The following is a 10,027-nucleotide window of genomic DNA, read 5'->3' as shown; positions in this document are numbered from 1 at the left end:
TGAATTACAACAAAGTTTAAACTAAAGAAGCAACAGTCTACATTTAGAGATGTTAACTGTTACTCAGGTTTTTGACTTTAAACACAAACGTCCGAGTTTACGTAATTTGCGCGATTTCAGTTACGCCTCTTGCGTAAGTTTCATGTTTGTTGCGATTCTGGGAGAAATGAAACTGAAACTCAGTTCAGGGACCGTCAATAAATTACTCACTAAAACAAAGTGAAGAAATCTCTTACTTAGTGAATTTAACTGAAGATTTAAAGACCTGAACAGATATATGTTTACTTAAGATCATATTTTGTAATTTAACAGGTAACATTCTAAACAAAAAAGAGATTATTCGGAAAGTTTCACTTCAGTGGATTCATTTGTTGACGTCCTCTTACAGTTGTATCTCTCAGGTCTTATAAACGTTTCCTGATCATTTCATCTGCAGCTGAGAACCAGAAGGTGAGTGAATATCTGTTTATACTGTAAAAGTACTACCACACTGTGCAGAGTACTACCACACTGTGCAGAGTACACAGTAAAACTCTGTATGTGAAGTTCTGATCCTTGTTCAAACTGAGCTGCAACATTACCAGATCAAAACTCAGTAAATCATCTTTGTGTCATCGTCTGAATTCAGCTCAGATGTTCATAGAAGCAAATAAGAGTCGTTATTAGTTTCTCTGTTGTTATGTCACATATCTAATCAGTCACTTTAACTTTTTATTCAGTTTTTAATCGTCTTATTTTCTAGGGTTCAGAACAGAGGATGTTAGGTCCTGAGACAACTTGTGAATATGGGCCATACAAATAAAATGTGATTGTTGGATTATTGATAATTTATTGTTCAAATCATTGATTAAGAAAGATTCTGAACATTTAGTGGCTCCACTCGTTCAAATGTGATCATTTGCTGCTTCCTCTGTTTTATTTTACCCCAAATTGAATATCTTTGGTTTCTGGTCTGTGATGTGTTGATCATCACAAATATATTAGTTTACACAGACATAGTGATTAAAGATGGATGACATGATGATTCTCTCATAGTCAAATCAAAGCATCTCCATCGCTCCCTGGTGGCTGGCTGCAGTACTCCTCATAAACCCTTCATTCTCCACGTTAGCAGATATGACAAAAATAAATCAAATCAGAGTAGATGTGAGATAAATCTTTGTCAATGTTTGTTCAAGTCTTCATGTTCCTGATAAGTTTGGTTTGAATTGGTGATTTGATCGTATAAAGATGGGCTGAGACGTCCTGATTGACAGCTGAGCCTCACTCCTCCCTTTTTACCTCCCTAAAATCTGTGTCGGCGTCTAAAATGGTAAAATTGTCTAGAATAATAAAAATCACATGAGTAACTGATGATAATATAACAGGTCTCTACAGCCATAGAGTTTTTTATGGATATTTACGACTGGTCAAAGTCCCTGAGGAAGAGGAGCTTGTCTGAACAGTGTCACAGAGGTTTTGCAGACATGGTGGATGTGACTGACTTTTACATCCAGACACAGGAAGCATGGAGCAGAGACGCCCGTGAAGACAGAGTGGACAGATGGAGGAGGCAGCAGGACGGACCCCTGGATCCCAGCAGGGAACCAAGGAGAGGGAGGATGATGCAACCAAAAGATCCCAGAGAAGAAATAAGGTACAAGAGTTTCAAACAACAAATGTGTTTAAAAACCCTGAAAGAAATGAAAACCAGTCTTGTGGTCGTTGCTTCACGTTTACTGTACGTTACTGTGTGTCCCAGGAACAAGGACCAAGCCGGAGAGGTCAGGACAAAGAGAAGAAGAAAAAGAGAAATCCAAGAAAGAGAAAGCACAACTCAAACGCAGGAGCAGCTGCCAGGAGTGAAAACGCAGAAGAAGAAGAGAAGATGGAGGCTGTGACGACGCCAAGCAGCCAAACTCCAGAGGAGGTTCCTGCAGAGACGCTTCATGTGGATCCTCCGGCTGAAGAGAACGAGCAGAATCCAGAGAATCAACCGAGGAGCAAAGAGGTGAGGACGGTCGAGACTCAAACCACGACACGGGACGGTTCAGACCAGGTCACGCAAACTGAGGCTGTTGCTCAGATGGACAAAGAAACTCAGACCGACTCAGCTGCCCCCGAACAGGATGACACCATCAATGCAAAGACTCGACCCGGGTCTGACGCTGCAGAGACAAGACGAGACAAGAACTCAGCTGAACCGACGCTGCCGGACAACGACGCTGCTCAGACTCCGTTAACCAAACGTGAAAATCCAGAGAACAAAGCCTCAGAAGCGTCCGATTCAGCAAAAGAGCAAAACCCTGCGAAGGAGGAGAGTCCTTCTGCAGGAGTCTCCAGCCAAGAAACACAACCCAAACCGATATCGTACGCCAGAGCTGTGTCCGGAGACGGGAGCAGAGGGAGAGGATCCAATGTGGCTGCTGACAAAACCTCCGATAAAACCTCCAGAAGGTCCCAGAGCTCCCGGTGCGTGTGACACTGATGTTTGTGACTCAAGTGTTTGACCCTGATTGTAAATGTGTATTTCTCTCTCTCTCTGCACAGTGATATCAGCCCAGTGAGAGCGCCCCCTGGAGTCCCCATGTTCACCTTCCATGTCTACGCTGTGCTGGACAAAAAGTTTAGATTCAACCAACAGCACGACACGCTGGCTCTGTTTCACTCTTCAGGATATCATCCTCTTACAGTGACGCACTTTGTGTAAGTGTTTGTGATGCTTACATTATGTTGTTCTTCTTACAAATATAAAACTTCTGCGATCTGCACCAACTGATACTTTCCCGTCATAAGCCAGGTACAGGTTGATTTAAACTTCACGTATTTGCTTTCGTCCACGTTTGTATTGTGGCGTTGAAACATCTAAAGATTGGGTTTGTCCTTTAACCCCTTTTTACACAATGTCCCAGTAGTATCCCAGTATCTGCTTTCCCCTCCTCATCTCGCGCCATACTAGCCAAACTTAAAGATTAGCTTCCTGGTGGGCTAACCGACCTCCGGCCAGGGTCCACTATTCATCCATTAGAGGGCAGTGCAGAGTCGTAGAGTTTGATAATGTTCCTCTTGTTGTTAAACGACCAGCCGACCAATCAGAGCAGACTGGGATCTATCAGGGGGGGTCTTAAAGAGACAGGAGCTAAATAGTGTTTGAGCCAGAGGCTGAGGTGAGGAGCTGCAGCGATGGACAGTTTGAGGAAATGTTTTCTGAACATTACAGCATGAAAACACTAATAAAACCTGTAGATGATCAGAATGAGTCTCCTTTACTATTGCAACCAGTTCTTTCCCTGAAGTTCACAGACAAATTCCATCCCTCTGTCCTGATTAACATGTTTATCTTGTTATGTTTAGTGGAATAGAACAACGAGGCTATCTGGTCGAAGCGACTCTTTCGGTTGAGGAGAGTGTTCTGCAGAGAGGAATAACCCTGATGTATAAATATGGTGTCCTGCAAAGACAAAAACAGATAGAGGAAGACGCCATAAGAGAAATTTATTATCCTCAAGACTCCAACATTAAAGGTAAGAGAAGACGCATTAATCTTCAGCATTACTGCTGGTTTCAGTCTCATTTTACCTGATGTTCTACTGGTCTGTGTTTCATCCAGAGCTGCACCTCTACGAAGGCCTCATTAATGTTGGTGGAGGGCGAAGCCTTTTGCAAACTGGCCTTCACATGGTCGGCTTGAGGAAATCGAGAAGTGAGGAGGTTTCCGACGCCTGGCTGGCCTCCGCCAAACTGCTGCTGAACAGAACCTTCCAGAGCTGGTCTCCGTCAGACAGACTGAACACCAACTGCCTGTGTGACCACTTGAGTCATTTCACAATGAGTCTCGGTCTTGCACATTTTAGAGTGAAATTCAGCGACGGATCCCAACCCACCAGGATCCAGGTGGGTGCAGCGAGAAGAGTTAAGACATCCTCTAAGTTAGACCTCCATTGCTCCACCTATAACTAAACTCTTTCTTTGTTTGCAGACCTCAGAGCTGATTTCAGAGATGTTGGTTCAGATCTTGAAAGGAGAGGAGTTGCCAGGAGTCCGCGGCGGCACCAGTCCTCTGGTTCTGGGCCTCTCGCTTTTCACTGTGACCAGAAGCTGTCGTATCGATTTCAGAGAGAAGTTTTGGGAGGAGCTGTGTGTCCTGGTGTCTTCAGAGCCGGAGATGGAGAAGACAAACCTGGACGGGCTGCTCACATCTTTCCCAAACCTACAGCAGTAAGTTGCATTAAGCAGGTTCTTATATTTATTTATATTCCTTAATGCTTTTAAAGTTGTTAAAAGCATCAACCACAAACTGAGGAGAAGGTTTTCTGGGTTCAATATAGTCTTCTTCTCCGGGGAGTAACCTGCCTGACGCTGTGGAGGGTTAACACCTGATGAAGTGATGAAGTGTTGATCTGAGGCTCTGATGATACGACCTTGTCTTCTCTCTGCCCCCCCCCCCCCCCCCTCAGTACCGTGTTGGGTCTGATAAACCTCTGCTCTCAGCGCCTGGTGTCGGAGCTGGTCCTGCTCATTCCTCTGCTCTTCAGGCTCAGACACTCGGGAGCCGCTGCATCCAAAGTGGGTCCGACCGTGGAGGAGGAGCCCTGGTCGGGACTGGAGGGCGTCGGGTTCAGTCAGTTCAGAGAGAACATCCAGTTCCACCCGGACAAAAGAAGGTGACTCTATCTTCCCCTCAGCTTCCCTTCTTCATGAGTGAATGATGTGAGTCTTCACAGGATTTGTTTTCCTCAGGAGGATGATGGATTTGACAAAATCGCGCTTATCATTGGCTGAAGAGACGCCTCAGCTCCTGATTGGCTGGCTGTCACTGTTCGCCCTGGAGGATCTTCCTGAATTCTCGGACCTGACAGGGATACGTGCAGAGCACCTGATCCAGAGTCTACTGTACCGACTCCGAAAATGTGAAGAGAGCAGGGATTACAACCGACTACCGGAGACCGTGAAGGTGAAAAAACCTACGAATAACATTTAAAATAACGTTGCCTTCTCTTTAAAATGACCCTTTGTGATGATCGTTGTCTTTTCCACGTGCAGAACACTCAAAAAACGTTGAACCATATTCTGCTCATGGTCGACAAAGAGAAGGACAGGTAAGATCCGGTGAAAGCTTCTTTCAGACCGATGCACCCTGGCTTCGTTCCCTGCAGCTTCTTCTCTTTGTCTGTAGATTGATTGAATCTGGAAACGTGGGCGGAGCCTTCATGAGCAGCATCAGCGTGGCGAAGAGCACGTGCAGGATGGTGAGGGTGGTCCCGTGGTACCAGGCGGCGGTCCTGTCCCACCAGCTGGTCCTGAGACTGGCCGAGGTTCTGGACACTGCACAGAGAAACAAGGTGATGATCTCTTCTTTATAATCCGTAACTTCTTCAATACTTCAGTGTAACTCAACGTTCTGTGTCTCTCAGTCTGAAGATGAGACGTTGGAGATCTTCAAGCTGAAGCTCTCGGAGAAGCTAGGTGCCGCGCAGCAGCAAATCCATGAGTGGAGAGAGGAGCTGCTGAAAAAAGCCCTGGTGGCGAATAAAGCTCTCAGCTACCCGAAGGAAATTGAGGTACACAGGGAATCAGAATTATACTGTCAGTAGTTTGTGGAGTCTCATTCAAACTCTCTTGTTTTGTTTCTTGCTGCAAGAAAACGATGATGGATTCAGTTTACAATGAACCAGTGTAACCATGCAGCTGAAGCAGTGTTAACATGAAACTGAGTGAATGTACCAGTGACTGTGTTGTATCACCAGCTGTGGGACACACTCTTCAGAGTGGAATGCTCCATTGAAGAAGTTTCCTCCCGATGGACTCAGAGCCTGAGAAAAGAGCTGAGGAAAAGGATTTCCGCGGTGAGTGGGTCCGTGTTGTTCAGGGTGAAGTCGATGTCATTATCTGAGGTCAGAGTCCAACATGGTTTATTGTACAACACATCTGAGCTGAGCATCTCTGCAGGCAAGTGATGAGGCTAAAGTTCTGCTGTGCTGCGTTGATCCGATGGCGTCGGCTGTGAGGAGCAGCCACACTGAAGTGCAGACGTGTTTCCATGAGATGAGTCAGTCAGCGATCAAGTCAATCTGCCAGGTGCCGTTCAGAGTCCACCTCCTCCTCAGAGGGATTCTTTTCCTCTCTTCTTCCCAGAACATTTGAATTTAAGAGCTTATTGATTTTACGTACCCTTGCTTTGACTGATTAAGACCCCGCCCACATGTTTGTTTTTAGGGAGGCCATGCCGGAGACCTGATGCGCAGGCTCAGCTCCGAGGGGAAGGAGGTTCCGGTTGCCATCCTGTCTGCTGTCGTGCTCGAGTCCGCAGCTCGATTCAGAGACAAGCCTGTGCTCCAGCTGCTGGATTTACAGTCGGCCATGAGCCACCTGCTTCTAAACGGTACCTCAGTCCATATTTCATCGTTCTAACTTGTTTCCTATCTTCTGTAGCTTGTGTAAAGACCAGTGTTGTTGTGTTGGCCCAGAGGATTGGAGGTCGATCCGGGTGGATGACTCCGCCGGGCAGGAAGTCCACAGCTGTGTGGTGGCAGTTGGATCTCTGGTGAAGTCTGTGCTTCAAGGAGACGTGGCGCTGGGACACCTGCAGACCTGCCTGAAACACAAAGAGCAGTTTAAGAAACTCTACCTGCAGTGTATGAACCTTCATCAGCTTCAAACAGCCTTCCTGGATAACTTTGTTAACTATATTTAATATCTAACATTAATATCTTCCCACAGACAAGAAACAGTCCACAGCTGGAAGCGTTCCTGTGGATGCAGGTGATGTTCTGACTGAGAGAGAGAAGGATTTGAACTCTTTCATGCAGCGGACACAGCAGATGGAGACACTGATAAAGATGATAGCAAAGGTTAAAGAAAGCATCACAGGTGAGTTGAATTACTCTAGATTAGACAGAAAGGGCTTTTTGGTTTGGTTTTGGGTTTTGCTGAGTAACGTGTTTCTTATTCCACCAGTTCCTGAGATGTCGACTCTTGAGGAGCAGCACGGAGCAGATCTTCAGAGCATCAGTCTGAACAAACTGGTGCAGGTTCAGTCTCTTGATGCTAAATGGACTTTGAAGCAGACGGGTCCTCCCCAGGTCCTCTGGTACCACATCGGTCTGCATTCGTTGAAAATGATCCACGAGATGCACAAACTGCATCAGAGCAACCTGATCCTCTCGTCCTGGGTGAAGAGGGCTGCGTCCGAAGCTTCGGCGAGGCGACCCTCCTCAGCTCCCGTTGCAGTTTCCCTAACACAGGTCTGTGAACACATCTGGAATCCGCTGCTGACCGAGTTCCTGCAGCTTGGCGTCAGCATAGCGGGTGCAGACGTCACGCTCGAGCAGCTGGATCAGGCCCTGTCGGAGTCTGGCGACCAGGGAGACGGGAGGCTAATGAAGAAGGAGCTGAGTCTGATGTCAGAGATGTTTGGTGAACGCAGGCAGTTCCGACCTGTGGAGAACTGGGTGGAGCTGAGGCTCGCTCAGATCCGGGAGTATTCCCAGCTCCACCAGGCCGCGGACGCAGCCGGTGCGATGCTGAAAATAGCTGAAAAAATGAAGCTTTCTGGAAACTTTGCGCAAATTCAGACCCTCAGCCAGCTGGTAACTGTCTTATTATCTTGTGCTACATTTGATTTCAAGTATTTAAGATTTCCACTCTGTCTCTGAAGGTCTGTTATGCTTAATCATTTAAAAGGGAGAGGACACCTTCAAGCAGAGGCCTCTGGCGTCTCTCACTGACGACCTGTTCAGTGCCAAACAGCAGCTCTCCAAAGTCTCCAAGCAGAACACTCGGTGTCTGGAGGAGTTTCTAGCGAGCCAGGCGCTGGTCACCTGGGTCAAAGCAAACCTCAAAAGTAAAAGAAAAGTCTCCACATTGATGCAGAAACACAAACTGTCCTGGGATCTTGCAGGAGATGTTCATCTTTCTGTCCTCTCGATAGATATGAGCGATGTGAAGGTTTACGTGGAGTTGGCTTCCATATCTGCTGGAGAGAACGACACGGAGATCGACCAGGTGGCCTGTTTCCACGATGCAGTGATGGGCTACGCACCTCTGCTCTACCACCTCCCCCCCCGGGCCGGCCTGGACGAGTTCATGAAGTATGCTCAGCTGGTGTGGGACACCCAGAGTCGAGATGAGAAGCTCCCGGACAAATTGGTATTTATTTCTCCATTATTGGTGGTAGCACATGAAGTCCTTTCGCTGTAGCGTCGTGACAGTGTTGGTTTTTCAGAGAGAATCTACTCGATTGCTGAACTGGTTAAAAGACTTGAAGGAGACCCACGGCTCGGTGGAGCAGTCCTCTCTCTCCCTGGCTTCTTCTGTTAATGCACATGGGGTCTATCACATCGGCTGGTCCGATGGAAACACAGAGAGGGTGAGTGAGAAATCCTCCGTTCAAAGATGAGTCAAAGAGACCGAGATACAGAGCTTTACTTTCTCCGCCTTCTACTGGTTTGCAGAGATGTCTTCAAAACATGGTGCAGGTCACAGTGACCAGCGACAGAGAGGAGAAGAGCTACAAGCTGGAGGAGCTGCTGGAGCTGCAGAACAAACTGATGCTCATGTCGTCTAAAGGAGAGCACGGCAGGGAGCAGGTCAACCGGTTCACCGAGGTCAGTGGCGTTTCCATCCATCATCTTTACCTCTTAGGGTCCTGTTAACATGTGCTTTATGAACTCCTGCACTTCTGTCCTGTAGGTTTTTGAAGGCGTTCAGAGACTCGGCACCATCCTTCTCCAGATGCAAACATCTGGCAACATGCTCTTCAGAAAATGGCATGCCGAGGTCCAGTGCCGTCCACAACAGCAGCCGTGCATCACTGTGACCTTCTTGTCCCTGAAGAGCAAAAAGATAGTTTACTGTGGGGAGCTGACGGAGCAGCTGCAGTCACTGGCTCACTCCATGGACAGCTGTCAAAAAGAATGGCGTTCCTTCATCTGCGACAGGCGCTCAAAGTTCAGCTTGTTGAACCACTACACGTCCGAGCAGATGGTTTACCTGTGCTACTGGATACACAGAGTGTGTCAGCAGCGGGCGGCAGTTCCTCAACAACTGTGGAATTTACTTTTCCCCATGAAGCCCCAGTGCACTCTGACTGATGTGAGAGTCGCTCACAGAGAGGCAGTAGGTCTGATGTCAGAATACGATGAATCAGAAGAGTCTGGGTCTGATGATGAAGATCAACACCTCACACCTTCAGACTTAACACCAGGTTCACCAGGACACGCTGAAGAGGACGAAGACGAGACTCGTGATTTGATGGAGTTCTCCTCGGAGGAGGAAGATGACTGTGTGATGAAATGTGATGATGACCACGACAATAACAGTCTGGAAAACCTCTGGAGCCTGTTCAAGAAAGACCCGTCTCGGTATCTCAGTGAGTACTTGGACATCTCCACTCTGGCCCACTTCCTCTCGTGCCTCTCTGAGATGAACCAGCAACTCATGATCAGGAACCTACCACCGGTTCTCCAGGAGGGAAAGCCCAATCTCTTGCTTTGTCCCAGCGCAGAGGTTCTGACCACTGTGCTGTCGTTCTACATGGAGAGTCCAGAGCAGCCTCTGCCGTCGGCTGACGAGGTTCTGGTCTGCAGAGAGGAGACCACAGAGGAGGAGGTGGAGATCTTCCTCCGCCGGGCTCTCGGCCAAGGCTCCAACCAAAGCTGTCAGAAGATATATTGTCTTGTGGGTCCAGGGCTGCTGGGATATGATGTGAGTGTGGCGTTGGGGGAGCGGTTTGACGACCTGCAGAGAAGTGCCAGCCCACATTACCGTTTGGTGATCGTCAGTCCTGTTGTGCACCAACACAGATACGTGCCGTCTTTCTTCAGTAATGACAAAGTACAGGCTGCTGTGAGTCCAACGTCTCATAATGCCAGGAAATATCTGCATCAACACTTCACACAGAACGCACCCCCGGAAAACCCTGTGGCACAGGTTTCTCCAGATCAGCTGTCGGTCTGGATGGTGTCCTCTCTGCGCCCTGCAGTTGGTAAGGATAACCCGGATCGGTAAACCATCATGAAAACGCTTAGAGAATCGAATTTGCAACACT

General features: G+C 47.8%; 1 protein-coding gene across 1 annotated transcript in view; it reads left to right on the top strand.

Moving 5' to 3' along the window:
* The first annotated feature begins 396 nt into the window (after positions 1–396).
* rnf213b (ring finger protein 213b) overlaps positions 397–10,027 on the top strand; it is a 31,160-nt gene continuing 21,529 nt past the window's right edge. The window contains exons 1-24 of the mRNA XM_061095541.1: positions 397–450; positions 1,497–1,636; positions 1,742–1,990; positions 2,108–2,451; positions 2,530–2,685; positions 3,334–3,503; positions 3,590–3,873; positions 3,959–4,197; positions 4,437–4,643; positions 4,720–4,933; positions 5,023–5,078; positions 5,156–5,321; positions 5,394–5,540; positions 5,727–5,825; positions 5,929–6,057; positions 6,196–6,361; positions 6,447–6,614; positions 6,700–6,849; positions 6,937–7,568; positions 7,663–7,822; positions 7,910–8,127; positions 8,204–8,347; positions 8,433–8,585; positions 8,671–9,964. Of these exons, the coding sequence (XP_060951524.1) occupies positions 1,544–1,636; positions 1,742–1,990; positions 2,108–2,451; positions 2,530–2,685; positions 3,334–3,503; positions 3,590–3,873; positions 3,959–4,197; positions 4,437–4,643; positions 4,720–4,933; positions 5,023–5,078; positions 5,156–5,321; positions 5,394–5,540; positions 5,727–5,825; positions 5,929–6,057; positions 6,196–6,361; positions 6,447–6,614; positions 6,700–6,849; positions 6,937–7,568; positions 7,663–7,822; positions 7,910–8,127; positions 8,204–8,347; positions 8,433–8,585; positions 8,671–9,964 (5,638 nt within the window). The 5' untranslated portion in view covers positions 397–450; positions 1,497–1,543. The remainder of the gene's footprint in view (positions 451–1,496; positions 1,637–1,741; positions 1,991–2,107; positions 2,452–2,529; positions 2,686–3,333; positions 3,504–3,589; positions 3,874–3,958; positions 4,198–4,436; positions 4,644–4,719; positions 4,934–5,022; positions 5,079–5,155; positions 5,322–5,393; positions 5,541–5,726; positions 5,826–5,928; positions 6,058–6,195; positions 6,362–6,446; positions 6,615–6,699; positions 6,850–6,936; positions 7,569–7,662; positions 7,823–7,909; positions 8,128–8,203; positions 8,348–8,432; positions 8,586–8,670; positions 9,965–10,027) is intronic.

This window comes from Limanda limanda, chromosome 21 (genome assembly GCF_963576545.1).
Source record: "Limanda limanda chromosome 21, fLimLim1.1, whole genome shotgun sequence".
In the NCBI taxonomy this organism is placed as follows: domain Eukaryota; kingdom Metazoa; phylum Chordata; class Actinopteri; order Pleuronectiformes; family Pleuronectidae; genus Limanda; species Limanda limanda.
Note: the sequence above shows the minus strand (reverse complement) of the source record. Positions and strands in the feature narration are given on the sequence as shown.